Here is a 20479-nt window from a genome sequence, read left to right as displayed (position 1 = left end):
ATGGGGTTAGATTTGAACGGGGGGGTGTTGGTTTAGCGGTTTTATGACAGATGCGGCAAAAAAAAAAAAAAAAGAGTAGAGCAGGTAAGTAGAATATCTTTTTATTAAAAAAAAAATTGTGATGGAGAAATGTTGTCAACAATGCCCTAGATAGGGAAAACTGGCCTATTAACACAAAAAAAAAATTGGTCCTTCTAAATTTTGGTTCTTGTATTATGTCCCTAGTCGCACAATGCTTGTAATAACCTGAGCTTTAACGATACATCACATTGTTATCTGATGCATATAACTATGTTTGGTTAGGAATGGAATGTATATGACTGGTATTTCTTGTATAACTAAAATATTAAAAGCTCAATAAATATTACTTCATTATAAAAAAAAAAAAAAAAAAAAAAAAATGTGCCTTTAGTATCACTGGTACAGTATAATGTACTTTATTGTGTATCATATAAACTCTCAAAAAAGCATGTTGAATTATATCTGCATTATCAGCTAAGAATGATGGGCATCATACAACCATTTTGTAACCTTTACAATCGATCAGGTCTTATACAGACTTTGTTTTTGGCTTTAATTTCACAGTCTTGATCCTTATCAATCCTCTTTTATTTGCATTTTTGAATGTTAATGCACACACATAAAATGACTGTAACTGAATAAAATGGATTAAAAAACAAATATGTTTTCTAGTGCCTTCATTCTAAGTAGAAACAAGCCAGCATGATCAAAACTGCTGTATAAAAAACTGGTCAGGTAATGAAAAGAGATAAAAACATGATGCTATTGTTCATGTGGGCTGTCACAAGACTTATGCCCCGTACACACGATCGGATTGTCCGACAACAAATGTTGGATGTGAGCTTGTTGGCTGAAAGTCCGACCGTGTGTATGCTCCATCGATTATTTGTTATCGGACTTTCCGCCAACAAATGTTGGCTAGCAGGTTCTCAAATTTTCCGCCAACAAAACTTTGTTGTCGGACTTTCTGATCATGTGTACACAAGTCCGTCGCACAAAAGTTCACGCATGCTCGGAATAAAGTATCAGCCGGAAGCGCTCGGTCTTGTAAAACTAGCGTCCGTAATGGAGATATCACATACGTCTTGTACGTCACTACGTTCGTAATTGTTGGCCAACATTTGTGTGACCGTGTGTATGCAAGACAAGTTGGAGCCAATATCCTTCTAACAAAAAATAGGATTTTTAGAACCGCTTACCTGTAAAATCCTTTTCTTTTGAAGTACATCACGGAACACAGAGCCATAGTAATTACTATGTGGGTTATAGTCCACCTTCAGGTGCTGGACACTGGCACACCCTAAACAGGAAGTTGCCTCCCTATATAACCCCTCCCATTACTGGGAGTATCTCAGTTTTGTAGCAAAGCAATACACGTGTATACTAGAAAGAGGGGCGTGACCTCTGTGTCCCGTGATGTACTTCAAAAGAAAAGGATTTTGCAGGAAAGCTGTTATAAAAATCCTATTTTCTTTAATTGTACATCACGGGACACAGAGCCATAGTAATTACTATGTAGGATGTCCCAGAGCAATGCCAACTGAGGGGAGGGAGACACAACCAAAGTAGGGCACCATGAGGTCAGAGGATTTATACTGCTGCCTGCAGTACAGTGCGTCCAAAGGCGTCATCCTCATATCTTTTTACATCCACCAGATAGAATCTGGTAAATGTATGGATTGAAGACCAAGTTGCGGCCATGCAGAATTGAGCCATGGAAGCTTGGTGATGCACTGCCCACAAAGCACTAACAACCCTAGAGGAGTGCGCTTTGATTTGAGAGGGTAGAACTACCTCTTTAAACCTTAAGCTTGAACGATTACTTGTCGAATCCATTTAGAAAAGGTAGGTTTCGATGTTGCCTGTCCTCTTTTAGGACCTTCAGGCAACACGAACAAAACATCCGTTTTCCGAATCTGAGCAGTTGCCTTTAAGTAGACTTTGACTGCTCTCACCACATCAAGAGAATGTAGTGATTTTTCATCCATAGAACAGGGTTCTGGAAAAATGAAGGTAGCACAATATCCTGGTTTAGATAAAAACCTGATATTACATTTGGTAAAAAGTTAGGATGAGGACGCAATACTACCTTATCCTTGTGAACAATAATAATATGGCTCTTTACAAGAAAGGGCAGCCAATTCTGATACCCTTCTTGCAGCAGATATGGTTACCAGAAAAAATAGTTTGCTTGTCAAAAAAGGACCAAGGGAATATGTCGTATCGGCCCAAAAAAAGGCTGTTTTGTAATGCCGACAAAACTAAATTCAAGTCCCAAGGGTTCAGGGGTTACCTAACCGGAGATTAAGCCGTGTTACCCCCTGAATAAAGTTACAAACCAAAGAATGCGAAGCAAGTGGTCATTGAAATAATACCAATAAGGCCGAGACCTGTCCTTAGAAGCACTCAAGGCCAGCCTATTTCTCACCCCATCTGCAGAAAATCAAGGATCCTACCTTTGACTTTTTTCCTGGGGTGCGACTCCTGGGTTCACACCAGGAGACATATGTTTCCCAGCCTCCATAATATATAATTATGGAGGCCGGCTCCCTTGCATTATCCAAGGTAGAAGCTACTGAACCTGACAGCCCACGCTTCTTCACAGTGTGGGTGTCAATAGCCAGACCGTTAAATTTGGCTTTTGTAACATAGGATGGAACACCGGACCTTGCAAGAGAAGGTCTTGCTGTGATGGTAGGGTCCATGGGTCCCCTACTGCCATCTTTACAATCTCTGCATACCAAGATTTTCTGGGCCCTGCTGGGGGCCACAAGAATCAACGACATCCCTTCCTGCTTGATCCTGCGAAGAAGTCGCGGACGCAGGCAGAATAGGAGGGAATGCATAAATCAGTGAGAACCAATTCCACGGGAATAGCAAAGCATCTGTTCCGCATGCTAGCGGATCCTTTGTTCTTGACACAAAGTTGTCAATTTCTTTGCTGAACCGGGATGCAAACAGATCTATGTCTGGGATCTCTCATTTTTGACATATTGACAGGAAGATATTGGGGAGAAGGAACCATTCTCCCAGGAACAACTGCTAGCGACTCAAGTAGTCCGCCTGCCAATTTTCTATTCCTAGAATGAAGACTGCCGATAGGCAAAGTACATTGTTTTATGCCCAAGATAGGATATGATTATTATAGGCCATTGCTGTGGCATTGCCGGATTGAATCCTGACAGGACAATACCGTAAACTGAACGTTCAGGCCCTCAGGACCAAGAGCTCTGCCTGAATTTCTAAAATGTTAATGGGCAAGGCCATTTCTGATCTGGACCACTTCTCTTGGACAGTCGCCTCTTCCAGGACTGTTCCCCAACCTAAACAAAAAAGGTTGGCATATGTTGTTACCACTTCCCAGGTAACTGAAGGAAGGATTTTCCCCTTTGTAGATTTTTGGATATTAACCATAAACTGAGGCTCTGGCGCATCCAGCCTACAGCACCTGGTATTTCCAGGTGGTCTCTCATCTGGGTACTAACCAGGCCCGACCCTGCTTAGCTTCCAAGATCAGACAAGATCGGGCACTATCAGGGTGATGTGGCCATAGGCTTTGGAGCCAGACACATTGGTAATGTAGAGCTTGAACCCTTTGTTTCAAGCCGATAGGATATTGTTTTGCAGCAGTCTCGAATGAAACTGAGCATAAGGAACGGCCTTGAATGAAGCCACCATGTTTCCCAACAACCACATGCAAAGTTGAATAGAAGAAATTGATCTTGCTTCGACCACCTAAATCAGTTCCTTTATGGTGCTGATCTTTGCCTGGGGTAAGAATACCTTTTTCTGGGTGAACCTATGATCGGACCCAAGTATTTTAGCCTTCTTCATGGTTTTAAAGATTTCTCCTAGGTTGAGAATTCAACCTAGATATTCCAGGTAGTTGAATGTGGTGACCATACTTTGGTCTAAGCGGGCTACCGACTGGTCTATCAAGAACAGATTGACTAGGTAAACCATTATACCTTGGACCCTTAATCTGGCTAGAAGAGGGGCCAGAACCTTTGTAAACACTCAAGGTGCAGTAGCTACTAGAGAGCAAGGAAATAGGCATATGGAGGTATGCATCTTTGATGTCGATTGATGCCAGAAGTTCTCCTCCTTGTAGGATGGAGATAACTGATTTGGATTGACAGAAAAAAAGAGTGGTTAAATTCAGGAATTGAATTTAGATTTTTGAGATCCAGAATGTCCATTCGGATTTGGCACCGTGAAAAAAAAGGAGGTTTGAATCAAACTCCAACCTCTGTTCTTACATGGGGACCCCATGATCACTTTTTTCTTTGGATCCTTAGAAACATTTGATGTGAGAAAACGAGGAGACGGGGAACTCTTGGAACTCCAGTTTGTACCCTGGAGCTATTGAGGAAGTCCCCCATTCGTCGCGACACTCTTCCTTGCCAGATCCTTGAGAACTGCATAAGAATTCCCCCTATTCAATTGAACCTGACGGTGGAAGCCGCCGTGACTGCCTGGAGGCTGATGCCTCTGGCACAGGAGAAGGAGCTTTAAAACGAAAATACATTTACTCCTTTTCTAAAATGGCAAAAGGGGTACTTTTCACTAGAATTTCTTTGGATGTATTATCCAAAACATCCCCAAATAGCTGTTTCACCAAAAAAAGGAAGATTAGCCAGGAGCTTCTTACAAGGCGCTTAGCGAAGGGCGCAAGGCCTGAAGGATAGAATCTCTCATAGCAACTATTGCAAACATAAAGCTGCCTCCTGGGCCTTTTTTTTTCAATAGGAATTCCACCTTTTTATCCATTGGATCCCTAAGCATTTGAGCATTGTCTGCCGGACAAGTCAAACTTATTCACAGAGGATATAGCAGCGTTAATTGCTGGTATACCCTACTTAGTGAATTTCCTCCACCATAGGATAAAGTGTGAAAACCTTTTAGGAGGGAAAAAAATGCTTATCTGGGTGGTCCTCTCAGATACAAAAAAAAGCTTTTCCAGCAATGAATGGACAGGAAAAGGCATACACAGCTTGAGGAGGCTTTAATGAACCCAAACACTCAGTTAAGGGTACATAAAATGTGGAGCGATCATTCAGCAAGAAATTGCACCATCAATCTTAAAATTGGAACAGCTGATTCTCCCACATTTGACACCTCAGAAGAGGAGTCATCAGCCTCACCATGGTCCCCTGAGGGAATTCGTCTTCTCCTGCCCCTAGTTCCTCAGTTTGTGGGTCCTGGGTAGTGGAAGAGAACCTGTTGCATTTTGACCCACACTGTGATGCAATTAAAGTCGCTAAAGTTTTTTTTTTTTTTAATTATCATAAAATAAACAGGGGCTGCAGTATTAAAAACAGCTGCAGACATTTCATGGCCCTGATGCTCACTCTGACCAGCCACCCCCTCTCAGGGGAGGATGCCATTTGTAGAGATGAGTAGGCTTTCCAGAGCTTGAGGGAGACCCTTAGCTCTTTTTATGGGTTGTTTCAACCCCCCCTCTGACCATAGCCCGATGTACAAAGTAGAGGTACTACCAGAAGAAATCACAGGGACCAGCGGTAGCTGGACTACTGCTTGAGCAATAGTCCAGCTACCGCCGCTGCTATTAATGCTCAGCCTGATGCAAATAGTAAATGTGTCAAATGGGAAATGCCTGTATCACCAAAACCTCTTTCGTGCTCTTCTTTGCTCTGATGTCTCTCCGACAATTTTGCAGCCAGCATAAATGGAGCGTTTCTTTTTCTTTTTAAAAAACACACTCCAGCATTGGAGGACGCCAACGCCGCGCTAAGCCCCACCCCCACCCCCACCCCCACCGTTGCATCGTGCCCCCCTCCTTTTTTTCAAAAAAGAGTTTTCCCGCGCAAGCACGGGCCTCTGATCCGATGAGATCGGTTGAGTGAGGGAGGGATGGCATGGAGGAGACCTGGAAGCCGCCGCCGTGTAGGGGCGGTGAAAGGAAATGGCATTGCCGATCGTTTTTAGTTCTCCCTTATACTCAGCCTCTTGAAGAGGGGAAGAGTTCAGCTCAGGTGGGGGTGTCTGGAGGAAGCAAAACCCCCCAAACTTACCGGAGGTCTGCCTGCTAGCCGGAGGGATAAAAAAGTCTTTTGCTTCTGTGACACAGCATGATCTCTGAGCAAAGCATGAGAAGGTACGTGCTCCATACAGCCCCCAGTGGTGACTCTTAGGCATGACAACATTTACTTTAAAGGAGACATTTCATAAGAAAATTTAAAAATTCCTAGAAAAACTCCACTTACCTTTTTCCGCTGCAGGGTTTTCTGTGGTAAAACAACAGACCCAATCTTCAGCCTTCACGGTGGGTTCCGTTAACAAACCTTCAGGAACTGGGGACCCTCGGGGAACCCACAATCCTGGACTTGTCAAAAGCACCTCGCCAGTAAAACTTTATGGCCTTAATACCAAAAGTACTGGATCCCGGGGTCCAGCTCTCTAAAAAGAGAAGCGTTACAGGCAAAACCTTGTTTCGGCCTAAAAGACACTTTGAATGGATCCGGCTGCATAGCTAGCCCCAGCAAGGATTGCTCCAGAGGAGCTCAGCACAGCACATCTTTACTCGTGACCAACACTTTAGACACTGGCGAGAAAACTGAGATACTCCCAGTAGTGGGAGGGGTTATATAGGGAGGTAAGTTCCTGTTTAGGGTGTGCCAGTGTCCAGCACCTGAAGGTGGACTATAACCCACATAGTAATTACTATGGCTCTGTGTCCCGTGATGTACGATTAACGAAATCCACGGTTTTGTGGTTGGAAAGTCTGTTCGTGTGTACGGGGCATTAAACTGCTGAATTTTCTCATATGTTTTTGCGGATAAAATAAAATTACAAACAATGCAGTTGCTGTATCCATTTACTACACATTAAGTTATATATATTTCTGAATACTGTTAGTGTAAGTGATAGACGACCAGATGTGCTGACAGGGGACAGGCAGGCAGGAGGAGAGAGCAGAGAAAGGCAAAGGGTGACCTATGACTCAACTCCTGCCCCTCATTATCCAGTCAGTAAGCGGAGAGGTTGTTTTCAACTAGTGTTAACTGTGCTGCAGTGGAAGCTGTAGAGCTGGTGGTGTGGTCTGGCAGAGGTGTTTAGATCACAAAACTGACTGAACAGAATTACAAGTCTTTTTCAGGTACATACTGTACAGGTTAACTGCTTGCCTGAAGTTCAACTTTAAATTTTTCCTGTTTCATATTTACATAGTGCAATTGCTCGCATATATGCTCTCCTCACCCGAGGAACGTGCTGTCTTCTTCCATCCACATCATGTTTGACCCAGTTTAGGACCGCTCTGTACACCTCTTCCTCTGATGGAACATTCAGACTGTCACTTGAAATTAAGTCCAGCACCTGTAGGACATGGACACAGAGCATGTATGAAAAAGTAGAGCAGGTTACTTACACACATTTATACATGAGATCTAAATGTAAGCAGACACAACATATAGATAAATGTACGACATGGACCATTTTCTACAGTCCTACAGTTCCAGTCTTATAGTTCCCACTGAGCGCTTGAAGAGCTGTGTATGCTGTGGCTCTACTGGAACGAAGATTATAATACCTGTAGCGATTTTTCTGACTTTACGAACTGTTGCAGTGATTGCTTGATATTATTTTTATATTTTTAGTTTACGGACTGGAATTGCAGGTTGCCTAGAACTGATCTTTAAGGCTGAGCCATAAAATAAAAAAATAAAAAAATAAATAAAAAATAAAGAAAACAAAAGATGCAAATTTTACCCATAGATTTTAAAACAACTTTTATGCCGCGTACACGCGATTGGAATTTCCGTCAAAAAGAACTTGGATGGTTTTTCCGACGGAATTCCGCTCAAGCTTGTCTTGCATACACACGGTCACACAAAGTTCTCTGAACTTTCGACCGTCAAGAAAGCAGTGACGTACAACGCTACGACTAGCCGAGAAAATCAAGTTCAATGCTTCATAGCATGCGTCAAATTGTTTCAGAGCATGCATGATTTTTTGCGCGTCTGAATTGCATACAGACGAATGCATTTTCAGATAGGAACTTTTCCCGACTGAAAAATAGAGAACATGCTCTCAATCTTTTGCTGGATGGAATTCCGCCAGCAAAAGACCGATGGAGCATACACATGGTTGCATTTTCCGACGAAAAGCTCTCATCTGAGTTTTGCTGGCGGCATTTCCGATCGTGTGTACGCGGCATTATTCTTATTCTTTGCAAAACTTTAACAGAAACACTGATCAGTTGTTATAAGACATATGCAAGTAAAGAATCTTCATCTTCAGACATCAAATGTGTGCTATGGAAAAAAAAACAAAAAAAAAAACAAACAAAAAAAATGGAGCAAATGATTTGAATTGAAAATGCTTAGAACAAAATTGTGGTAGGTGGATCAAACATTCACAGCTAGGATAAGTGGGCTCTCACACAGGTCTACAGGTCAGCCTATAGTTTATGTTTCTCCTCAACATCCAAACACCTCCAAGTCTTCGGTGGAGATTGTTCTGGCTGCGCAGTTATTGTACTGTCATTGGTTGCTAGGACCGATGACTTCCTAAAAGCCAATCATGTGCTTAACCCAGCATTCACACGCAGACATTTCCTCTGTTTAGACCTGCTCCACCCCTATTTGCTGCTACAGCAATGCTCCCAAGGCAGTATATGGGGTAAGGGTGGACTCTGACAAGGACACACATGGATGTAAGGGGAGACTCTGATGGTGACTCTCAGGTAAGGGGTACTTTGGTGGGGACTCGTGTAAGGGGGGCACTGATAGGGATCTAGAAGTAAGGGAGGAGTTTGATGGGCTAAAATTTGGAAATTTTGTTGTATTCAAGTGCTTTCTCCAAGTAAAAAGTATTTCATTCATTTAGAAAATAGTTTTTTTTTGGTCCATGACTATTTGTAAAATATAAGATGTGGCCTTTGTACTGAAACATTTGGAGACCCCTGACTTAGATGAAAGCCATCTGCTGCATTCCCATGCAAAAAAAAAAATAATCTGCTTATTGACACTAATGTTTTGACTTCGAAAGTGGAATTCGAGTCTTTATCAAAGTCTGAAGAAAGATAAATATATTCATATGGCGGTCTAGTCACATGATCGGCTCCCAGCGGCGGCTTCATGGGAGAGGAGGAACAGCCAACAATTGATGACCCATAGTAAGCTTATGTGGGTGATGTCACCATACAGGCATTCCATCCATTGTCAGCAATCTCTGCTCTCCCCTGAAGCTGGCTGCTGGGAGTGGGTGGGGTTCACGTGACCAGAACAGAGCACCCAGAGAGAATAAGCAAGTATTAGCATCTTCCTTCTAGAGGGTAGTTCATATAGGAGTTAGAAGAGGGGTGGGAGCCATTTTAGGCTTAGATATAAACTAAAATTCCCCTTTAAGTCTTTCCCTAAAGGAAAGCTCCAGGAAATATCTCTGAGAAAGGACAGCAGGAAATAATTGTAACATTTTAATAACCTTACCACCATGCTCTCTACTCTAGGATACAGCAGTTCTAAAAAGCAGTACACAACAGTTCCATTAGTATAATACTTCTGGACTGTGCTGTCTTTCTGCTTACCATCTCTGCAAGTTACAGAATAAAATTGTTTGTTGCAAACAGTGGACCTATAGATTTTTAAGTGCAATTAGTCATGGCAATAGCAAATACCAGGTACAGAAAGTAGATGCACACAGACTGAACTCTACTGAAGTATTGCACTGGATTGCTACCCTACAGGCAAAGATTTAGGTGAAGTGTAATCCAGAAAGGAAAGCACTGGGGTAACTAATTAAAACAGTGTGGGCTTTCAAAAAAAAAACAAACAATCATATTCACCTAGGCGGATGCAGCATCTGTTCCCTGCTACCTCTAAGCTGTCTTTGAATGCTCGGTTCTTGGTCTACAGCAAGCAGAGAGCTGGTGACTAAGTTACTTCTATGTGCTCAGTCCCTTCAGCACTCACAGGAGTGTCAGCCTGTGAAGGGGGTGGAAGCGACTGGCTCAGGCTTTCAGTAGCACATTGAGAGTCTGAGCCAGCTGTTGGTCAATTATCTGGGCAGATCCTGATAATATTGTTGGGATTCCTGCTGAGCGTGGACTGGCTTTGTGATGTCAGCTGATTGCAGACTTTAGCCCATGGTTGGCTGAATCTGGTTCAGTGGCGTGCAGAACTAGCCAAAATAGCTTCCCTGTCCTTTCACAGATATTTTATGGAGCTCTCCTTTTAGAATAGCAGGGATTAGGATTTATGTTGGCAGGCAGTGTTTTTGTTTCACCAGTTATAATCCTGTGTTCATTGGGGTTGGAGCTGTAAAGAAAAATGGTAGAAGTACAGGTGCGTTTAGGGGGGAGTTATGAAAGAGAGGTGTGAGCATTGTGTATATGCAGCACTTGGAAGAATAAAGAATTGGGATGACCAATGAGAAGCTGTGACAGGGTTAAGATCTAGTCATTAGCCCGAGGTTAAAACACTGCCTCATGGCAGGTCATCGGTCGTGTGTGCCCCCTCACCTGGAATCAGTAGGCGGCTGTGACAGAAGGATCAGTGGGGGAGACTGCGGTGAAGGTGTGTATAACTTAGTAGGGGTCTGACTAGGGTTGTCACCTCATCCCTTTTAACACAAACACATATGAAGTACACAGGTTAGAGGCCAATTTAATGCATATAAGGCACCAAGTGAGTTTAATTAACGCCTTAATCAGCCACAGAGCCTGTGTAATTATTATGTGTTCGATTTTAAAGGGATGAGGTGGCAACCCTAGGGCTGACTGGATGGGCAAGGTGACAGAGTCTCTTTAAATACAGTATGATATTTGGGATCTATACATGTAGGGTCTGTTATAAGTGTGACCCTCCTTTTTAAATTGTAAGCTCTAATGAGCAGGGCCCTCTTTGCCCTCATGTTGTAAAGGACTGCGCAAACTGTTGGCACTATATAAATCCTGTGTAACAACAACAAAAACAATATGAAGATATTCTGACTTTTTGTTTGGGTGATTTCATATTTGGACTTTTTGTTTAGGTGATTTCATATTTGTATTTTGTTTTTGGCATTCATTTGACAGATATATTTTTTGCACACAATTTTTGCACACAATTTTTGCACTTATTTAGTTTGCACAATTAATTAACATTTTGCAATTGCACTGTATTAGAGAGCGCAGTTCTAATTAATTTATCAATTAATTATTCTTTATTTAATTTCTATACAACGTGCAGCTCTCATATAACACTTGTGGTAATTATTTTATTATTATTTTAGTTTTATTTTCCATCTGTGCGGGTTGGTGGAGTTCTTTTCCGCTTTTTAACAAAAACACCGCCAACATATGAGGTCTGACTTACAAAGAGGATGACTGGCAAGTTCACAGTTAAACCAGTAATAAAAAAAATGAAAAAATCTTGGATGACAAAATGATAACTGCAAACAGGAAACATACAGTAATATGACAAACAGCTTGACTGATCCGCTGCCAGCCAGTGAATCCAGGCTGGAGAAAATAGCACAAATAATCACTAAGTATGTGTGGAGGAAACAGTGGGAATCAATCCAATCCATTCAGACCCTAGCAGCGGGGGACCCTTGCTGCTGGTGCGCTGGCAGCTTCCTGCAAAGGAGTTCCCTGCGTTTCATATTGTAGGCTGTTGCTAGGAGACATAGTGAATACGCAGGGGAAGCTAGGCTGAGCTCTGCGTGTGTATTTGTAAGGGGGCTTCAGAAAGAGGAGCACAATGTGGGAAGACTTGGTGGAAAATAGCGGTGTGACTGCAAGCTCTCCGGGGATCACAAAAACTAGAGAACGATGAGAAGTGGTGGGACGGGATATAAACTCTTCGATGACAAATACCTGCATTTAAATTTTGTAGTTTCACTTATTACTGAAAGTACTAAGCAAGTTTTTATATTTAGCTGCAAATTGATGGATTAGTAGAAGGCCATTAATCCCTTAGATTCCAAAAAATTCCTGGGTCCTGGCTTCCAGTAACAGACAGTCTATTTTATACATTATCTGTGCTCATCTGCTGCCTCTTTGAGCCTACCCTTACAACTGGCAATGTCAAACTACGGGGGAGACCTGAGACGTTTAAAAGAAGTAGGTTTTTTTTTTCCCCTTTTTAATCATACTAACCTAGGTGGATGCTGCATCTGTCCCCTTGCGCCTCTACACCAGGGGTGGCTGTTGGTATATCTTTTGGCAGGAAAGCAAACAATCCACCCTCCGCCACCCCCACCCCCCCCCCCGGTCGGTCAGTCACCAGCCCCGCACTTACTCCATCTAAGTTGCAGGCAGCGCTTCCTCCGGGCAGTGGCTTCTCCCTGCGTCTCCTCCTGGGCTTCACGGCGGCACCCCTGAGTCTCCTCCCACCTCCTCCTAGATGGCCAATAGTATTGCTTCTCCTCTCGGCCATTTGGGTGACGGGTCTCAGGACCCACTTCTTGATTGGCCGGGAGGAGAATCAGGAAGACAATAGCGAATATTAATTTGCTATTGTCACACAACTGGGTGGGCTTGGGGTGCAGTCTCAGGCTCTAACTATGTGCTTCTAAAAAAAAAAAAAAAAACAAAAACAACAAAAAAAAACAAAAAAAAACAAAACAAAAACAACCCCCATTGGAATCCATACGTCCAGCGCCCTGCATATAGTTCAGGAGACAGGCCGCCACTGCTTTACACTGAGAACAGTGCGATCAAACACTGCCGCGTGCTCGGTTCTCACAGCTCCATGAGCAGAGAGCTGCTCACTGTAAGTCACGGCTCTCTGCTCTGCTTCCTATTTCCTCTTCGCTCACTGGAGCAATGGACTGTGGAGGGGGTGGCAGTGGCCGGCTCAGGTTCTCAACGGCTTGCTGAGAAGCTGAAACAGGTGTGGGTCCAGGGATCTGGGTGGATCCAGACTCCTTGGTTGTGATGATGCGGAGCCTGGACCCACTTCAGCCCGCTCTCTGCTGAAATTCGGGTTACAGAAGTGCAAACCCAACTGCACTCCTGTGATCCATAGGAGAAGTACAGCCAAATGAGCTTTGGCTGTACTTCTCCTTTAAAGTGGAGTGCCACCCAAAAAGTTGAACTTGCGCTCATTGTACGCCTCACCCCCTCTGGTGCCACATTTGGCACCTTTCGGTGGGGAGGGGGGACAGCATATCTGTCCTTCACAGGTATGCTTTCGCCACTTCCGGGAGCCTCAGCCGCGGATACTGACGTCACGGCTGGGGCTCCCTCCTCCTCCCCATGTCGCCAGGCCAGAAGGAGAGAAGAACGGAGCCTCGCGCATGCGCAGTAGGGTTCCTGGCGTGAAGCCGAAAGGCTACACTGCCGGGTTCCCTTACTTGCAAAGGAAACGGCATGCATCCGACAGCTGATGGAAACATCAGCTGCAGTGCCGACATCGCTGGACTCCAGGACAGATAAGTGTCTGATTAGTAAAAGTCAGCATCTCCAGTATGTGCAGCTGCTGGCTTTGAATTTTTGTAGCGGTGGGTGGACCTCCGCTTTAAACCCAAAAGCAAAAATACATATTGCAGATTACCAATTCTTAGATGTGGTGTTTGCTTTCGTTTTTTAATCTTTTTTTCTTTATTTTAAAACTTCAACTTTTCAACAGACCTAAAACCTGTAAAACCTTTATCCCAGAAAAAACAAACAAACAAAAAAAAAACACTGTTGCTGTAACTGCTAGCAGGAGTTCATCTTTGATTTGTTAGGTCCATCTAGATTTACTAGTCTAACACACTACCTTCTCAACCGGATTGATATTGCTGCTGTCCAAAGATGTCTCAGCACATCTATCCAGAGTGGAGACACTCTAAAGCTAGCCACACACTGGTAGGATTTTGTTCAACCTTTCCCATTTTATTTTTTTATTTCAGGTACTTATATAGCGCCGTCAATTTACGCAGCGCTTTTACATATACATTGTACATTCACATCAGTCCCTACCCTCAAGGAGCTTACAATCTAAGGTCCCTAACTCACATTCATACATACTAGGGACAATTTTAGACAGGATCCAATTAACCTACCAGCATGTCTTTGGAGTGTGGGAGGAAACCGGAGTACCCGGAGGAAACCCACGCAGGCACAGGGAGAACATGCAAATTCCAGGCAGGTGGTGTCGTGGTTGGGATTTGAACCAGCGACCCTTCTTACTGCTAGGCGAGAGTGCTATCCACTACGCACTGTGCCATTTTAAGAAGGTTTGTTCAATTTCTAATCATTAGTGGGGTCAAATTGTTAGTTTTTAATTGCAGCAATGAGAAAATTTGAAGGAGCAGGACGAATGACTTTCTTTAACAATTTTTAACAGTGTATTGCGTTTTTCGTTCAGGAATTTACATTCATTCCAAAAAGAATAGCAAATTCAATTTTATCATCAAATCATTGAAGGTTATGAGAATTTTTTATACATACACTTGTACAAACATTTGTTTGAAAATCTACTAGTGTATGGCCAGCTTTAGGGTGTTTCCACTCTGGATGGAGGAGACACTGAGACAGTAAGTCAACCATCATAGAAGATCATACATCTAAAATCATCTATAAAGAAAGTTTTTATTTCAAAAAGTAAAAAAAAATCCACAGATGAAAATTATTCTCATTTTAGCTTCATACAAATCATAGTATCAGTTGGATACCTTATAGTCTTAACCTATCAACATATTAATATAATATTAGCTCTACAAATGTCATTCTATTCGTTTTCATTTGATATTGTTAAGAACATCAGGTAGGAGCATAGGATGGAAGAGACAGCATGTAAATCCACTTCTTCTGGAGCTCATAGGGGATGTATATTGTATATCACAACTAATTCAATGCAGTTTTTAAAAACCATTTTGGCCAAGGATGTATGGGTATCAATATGTGCCAGAGAGGGCTGCAGGGAATCCACCTAAACTTAAAATCCCCCAAGAGTAAAACATATCCAACATTCCCAATCCTTGGAATCTGAGCATCTGGAGTTACAAAACGAATCAGTATAGTAATGGCGGCTTTCATTCCTCCAAAGCAGCCTTCCCACTAATAAGGCAGAGTTTTCCCTGCAGTCCTCCCTGGCACATATTGATATCCATGGCCAATATCGTTTTAAAACAAACTGGAGTTATTGGTTGTGATGTATAATATTATTAGCCTCCTAAAGAAGTGGATTGTTGGTTCAAGAACCATAGAACCGCATGCTATGTATTCCCATCATATGCTCCTATCTGATGTTCTGAACAATATCATAATAGAAGAAATAGAATGGACGATTATAAAGCTGTTATTATACTAAATAGGTTGATTGGTTAAAGTGGTTGTTAAGCCACTTGTAAAAAAAGCTCCCATCCCGTCTGTATTAGAAGTTCCCCTGTGTCTGTGTTATATCAAATATCCTGATCTGTACTGATAACACACAGTCTTCCTGTGATTAGTTGCCTCCTCTCTTCTCTCCTCTGCCCGACTCACAGTTCCAGTGGGCAGGGCTGAACATTGCCGCTGACGTCAGCTGGGGAGGAGAGGAGAGACAGAGCCGAGGAGTCACATGATCGCAGGAAGACACTGTGTTATCAGTACAGATAAGCATATTTATAATATAACACAGACAGAGGGGAACTTATTGCTCTACTACAGAGGGGATGGGAGACTTTAATGTTAAGTATGAGAGCAGCAGGAGCGGGGGGCGCAGACATGAGCAGACAGAGGGGGGGAGGGGGGAGAGGATGGAGGAAAGGACACAGGGGACAGAGCAGTACACTGACAATGGTGTCAGGGCTCAGCAGCCCTGATATCGTGGTCAGCATATGAGGAGAGGGCATAGCCAGGGAGGATCAGCCAGGTATTACAGGCAGGGCCGCTGATAGGCCAGTACAACTGGCCCTGTTGTACCGGGCCCGGCGTCCGGGGGGGCCCCAAGCAGCCTCACAGACAGACAGAATTAAAAAAAAGGCCTTTCTAAATTACACCCCCCCGCTAAGCCGCTCCTACTGGCTTAGGTCGGTGTATTATTGCTATTTTCCGGGCCCCTCTCTGATGATATGTGCTGGTGGGAGGGAGGGACTTTTTTCTCATTTTTGGGCACATGCGCAGTGCATTCCACGCCGCACTACATGTTCCGGCCCCCTGCTGCGGATGCCCATTTCCTTCCCTGGCGGAGTGATCTTCCTCCACTCTGGAGTAGTTGGCACCAGACAGACGGAGACGGAGAGTGAGAGGCTGTGAGGCGGCGGCAAGGCAGCTGACAGCGTCCAGGAGGAAAGGGGAAGCCAGAATTCATCGTGGCTGCTGCAGCACCCCTGTAGGTGGGTGAAAGATATACACTGTACATTACTATGTCACCTTCTATAATACACAGGCAACAGTCAGCAGGTTTTCTGTCACAGTGTGTCACATGACATTGGCAATAAGTTAACAAGGGCACCCAACAGGCATGTCCTAGGACACACTGTGACAGTGCCAGCCATGATAGAGCACCTGCTGTGTGTTTGTTATTATAATGCTGATGATCTTAACCTGCCTGGGTTGCTGTCTGTTATAAAGGCTTCTTACACACAGAGTTGAATCCGCGTGTTCAGTGGGGGATCTGTCTGCTGATCCGATTTACATGCGATTATTTGTTCAAGGCAGGGTCAGGGGAGGGGCCAGGGGCAGGGTTGAGGGTGGAGCTGAAGGGGGGCCCCATCAGGTAGGCTGTACAGGGCCCCATGATTTCTATCAGCAGCCCTGATTACAGGTGATACAGGGGGGGCCAAATGACACAGCACAAGCGCTGTGCTGTATAACATGCTTTAAGGCAGTGGTTCTCAACTCTAGTCCTCAGGACCCACTAACAGGCCAGGTTTGCAAGATAACTGAAATCCATCACAGGTGATATCATTTGCTGCTCAGTGATTGCAGTATTCTAGTCTGCATCTCCCCAAGGTAATACTTAAAATCTGGCCTGTTGGTGGGTCCTGTGGACTGGAGTTGAGAACCACTGCTTTAAGGTAACAGGATCTGTTTTTTTGTTTTTTTTTGTGTTAAGAAACGCTGTAAGAATAGGAGGTGTCCAACAGATATTATGTGAGGCTAAACTGAGAATATTTTCAATTTGTGCGGTTTAATTTTTTGTAATACTTTTTTTTGCATAGATGATTTAAGTTAACATGTTGGTTGACTTCTAAATATTAGTACCTTAAAAGTAATCAAGCCTTTCCAATAATTTAATGTAGTTATTTATTTTATAAGAAAAAAAATGGAGTTGTGCATCACATGCTACCTTGCTTGCCAGGACATTTAGTGGAATTAGGACACACAGGAATATTTGCAAACTGCGTGGGGCTGTCGTGCAAAAAGTGGGACACTTGCCAATAGGGCTGCAACTAACGATTATTTTCATAATCGATTAGTTGGCCGATTTTTGTTTCGATTAATCGGTTAATAAAACGTAAAAAAAAGTGTGGTGTATAATTTAGTTAATATGTAAAGTTTAAAAAAAAAAAGACAATTTATTCTTAAATATCTCTATGCAATGGTAAATATAAACAACCAACTATATGGTTGGGGAGCAAAATATCTAATCCACTCTGAGAATAACAGACAGAATATACTGTATATACTATTAGAAGAGAAATACTGTATATACTATTAGAGGAGAGATATATTGTAAAGCGCTGCGTAAACTGTTGGCGCTATATAAATCCTGAATAATAATAATAATAATAATACTGTATATACTATTAAAGGGTGAATCTGGTAAATATCATAAGACTCAGATATCACATTTTTTTTATTTAAAAAAACAAACAAATGTCTAACTTAAAAAAAAAAAGTAATTTTAACGGGAAAATTTAGAAATAATAGAAAACTTCTTGGTGAAAGGAATTATCAGACAGTGTATGTGGTTTTCGTTCAGAAATTACATTCATTTTAAAAACAGAATGTTAAAAACAAGTGAAAATTTCAAACATTCTTTCATTCAGCGAATGTACCAAGATTTTTCGTATGAATATTCTCGTCTGAAAATTGATCTGTGTGGCCAGCATAAGACTCAGTACACACCTATGCAGTTTGCTTTTGATCTGTTTCTGCAGTGCTTTTTGCTGTGCGTTTTGATTTTTGCGCACGTGATTTTGCTGCGATTTGCATTTTTCATTTTTTTGTTTGGCCAATTTGTTGTTGGGCAATTAAAAAACACAAATTGCTGCAAAGTTGCATTACATGCTTTTCTGCAGCTTCTCTATTGAAGTATATTCCTTTGAAGTATATTGAACCAAAAAAGCACCGTTTTGCGTTAAAAAAAAGTCCGACCTTTTCCAAATAAGCAGTGGCTGAAAAAAGCATAGATGTGAACGGGTCCCATAGGAGACCATGTAAATGAACTGTAGTGCGTTTCTGCAAAAAACACCAAAAACACATAGACGTGAACCAGGTCTAAGACGTTATTAACATAATGGGGTTATAAAAAACTAAAATTAGCCCTTTATAGTACAAAAAAAAGCAGATAATCACTACTGTAAGGTTTTTTTTTTTACTGTAGAACTGTGAAAGTAATATTTACAGTAACAATTATTTGCTCTTTTTTGTACTATAAAGGGCTCATTTTAGGTTTTTTTAACCCCATTATGTTACTGGCCGATTAATCGATTATGAAAATAGTAATCGATTAATTTCATAATCGATTAGTTGTCGATTAATCGATTAGTTGTTTCAGCCCTACTTGCCAACCTCACCTCTGAGTCTCCCTGGTATTTTGAGTCTTCAAGCAGCCAGATCTCTGCCCAACTGCATAGTCCTACAAGAAGTGGGGTTGTTACCTAGTCTCCCATGTGGGTTTTGCATTTATTTTGCTTTACTAGAAAAGCAGTTGCCCTTTAACACTTTATTTACATGGACCGTCTTTACATACACTGATGGCACAGGTCTTCCGTGCAGCTGCATGCAGGCAGGCAGCAGCTGGCACCTAAAAGTGATTAAAAAATAAATAAATCACCCAACAAAATACGTGTGTTTTTCGCTTTAAATGCCAGCTGCTTAGAGATAGGTTAAGTTTGTAGCAAAAAAAAGTATTGTTGCTCTACATAAAGATGCCTAGGCTATAAGAAGATTGCCCAGACCCTGAAACTGAGCTGCAACACGGTGGCCAAGACCATACAGCGGTTAAACAGGACAGGTTCCACTCAGAACAGGCCTCGCCAGGATTGACCAAATAAGTTGAGTGCACGTGCTCAGCGTCATATCCAGAGGTTGTCTTTGGGAAACAGACGTATGCGGTTTTAGACATTAAATGGCTGTGTGTTGAGTTATTTTGAGGGGACAGCAAATTTACACTGTTATACAAGCTGTACACTCACTACTTTACATTGTAGCAAAGTGTTATTTCTCCAGTGTTGTCACATGAAAAGATATAAGAAAATATTTACAAAAATGTGAGGGGTGTACTCACTTTTGTGAGATATATATATATCCTTGGTGTCCTGTAATCTCCTGCAGGATTCTGAATGGAAGTGTCAGGGAAAGCACTATAATCTAATCTGGCTCTACTAAATGTCACAGTTCTTTCAAATTCATAATTGTAATTTACTTATATAAGGAGTACAGAGGAGACTTAATCAGTGTATCAGTGTTTTGCTACTCTTAATTTTTTAAATCACAGGCTGGAATGGCCCTTGACCAGGGTATAGAGCTTTAACAGCAGTGGAAAAAGTGAGGTCATGGACCCTACATTAGGAAAATTTAAGAACAAAATAATGCATTTTTTCTGGCAAGTGAACCAGTTTACATATGCCCTATACCAATTGAGCCACAGAGGCTTATGTGAAAAGCTCTCTCTACAATCCACAAAATACTGTATACAAGGTATTCCAACCCTCCCCAACAAAAAAAAGACTTAACTAACTTATTTTTAACCTATTAGATCCTGGACACGTATAGCATATGACCATAATGGAGAGGGAATAGTTAACACTGCTCTGCCCACAGTAGAAAAGAATTCACAGGAAATTCAAGGAAGCACCAACAATCAGGAGGATAGGGTGTTACTGGAAGTACTCCACACCTCCTATGAAAACGGCCACTAGGAAGGCAAGATTTGTGCTAAAGCTGTAAACATTAGTCCAAAAGCACCAGGGTGTGTGACTCTGACTACTAGGACCCTCACTGGTCTTCCACAAGTATTGATGGTCAGAGGTATTCCCTCTCCCTATCAGTTCTGGTTTGTAAATCGAGAGAATCATCTGCACCCACCATGCCAACCAAACAGGCCAGCATTTACAGGGATGAAGGTAGAATGTCAGTGTACACAGTCCAATAGGATTTAAAACATATTTGTATGTGAAAAAACTATGAAACTAGCATTTTTCTAGATAAATTAGGGAAGACAAGGTTATGTGACAAAAATAGAAAAGCTTTATAGATGAGAATTACCTGTTTTAGAGGCAGTAGCATGAACTCTTCAGTCTTTGACACCTCCACAAAGTGCTGTAGAACATACTTGTGTGCAGACTTCAGCAGGTCACTGCAGGAGTGTGT

The 20479-nt window shown here is 42.3% G+C and overlaps 1 protein-coding gene and 1 pseudogene across 1 annotated transcript in view; both read right to left on the bottom strand.

Annotated features, from left to right (window-relative positions):
* The window catches only part of KLHL17 (kelch like family member 17), a gene marked incomplete in the record, with an annotated part of 112462 nt that overhangs the window by 40472 nt on the left and 51511 nt on the right, over nucleotides 1-20479 (bottom strand). The window contains 2 exon segments of the mRNA XM_073603048.1: nucleotides 7243-7359; nucleotides 20375-20479. Of these exon segments, the coding sequence (XP_073459149.1) occupies nucleotides 7243-7359; nucleotides 20375-20479 (222 nt within the window).
* LOC141111513 (5S ribosomal RNA) lies at nucleotides 3458-3576 on the bottom strand (annotated as a pseudogene).

Source organism: Aquarana catesbeiana, linkage group LG10 (assembly GCF_042186555.1).
Source record: "Aquarana catesbeiana isolate 2022-GZ linkage group LG10, ASM4218655v1, whole genome shotgun sequence".
Taxonomy (NCBI): Eukaryota; Metazoa; Chordata; class Amphibia; order Anura; family Ranidae; genus Aquarana; species Aquarana catesbeiana.
The sequence above is the reverse complement of the archived record's forward strand: the minus strand, read 5'-3'. Positions and strand labels throughout refer to the sequence as shown.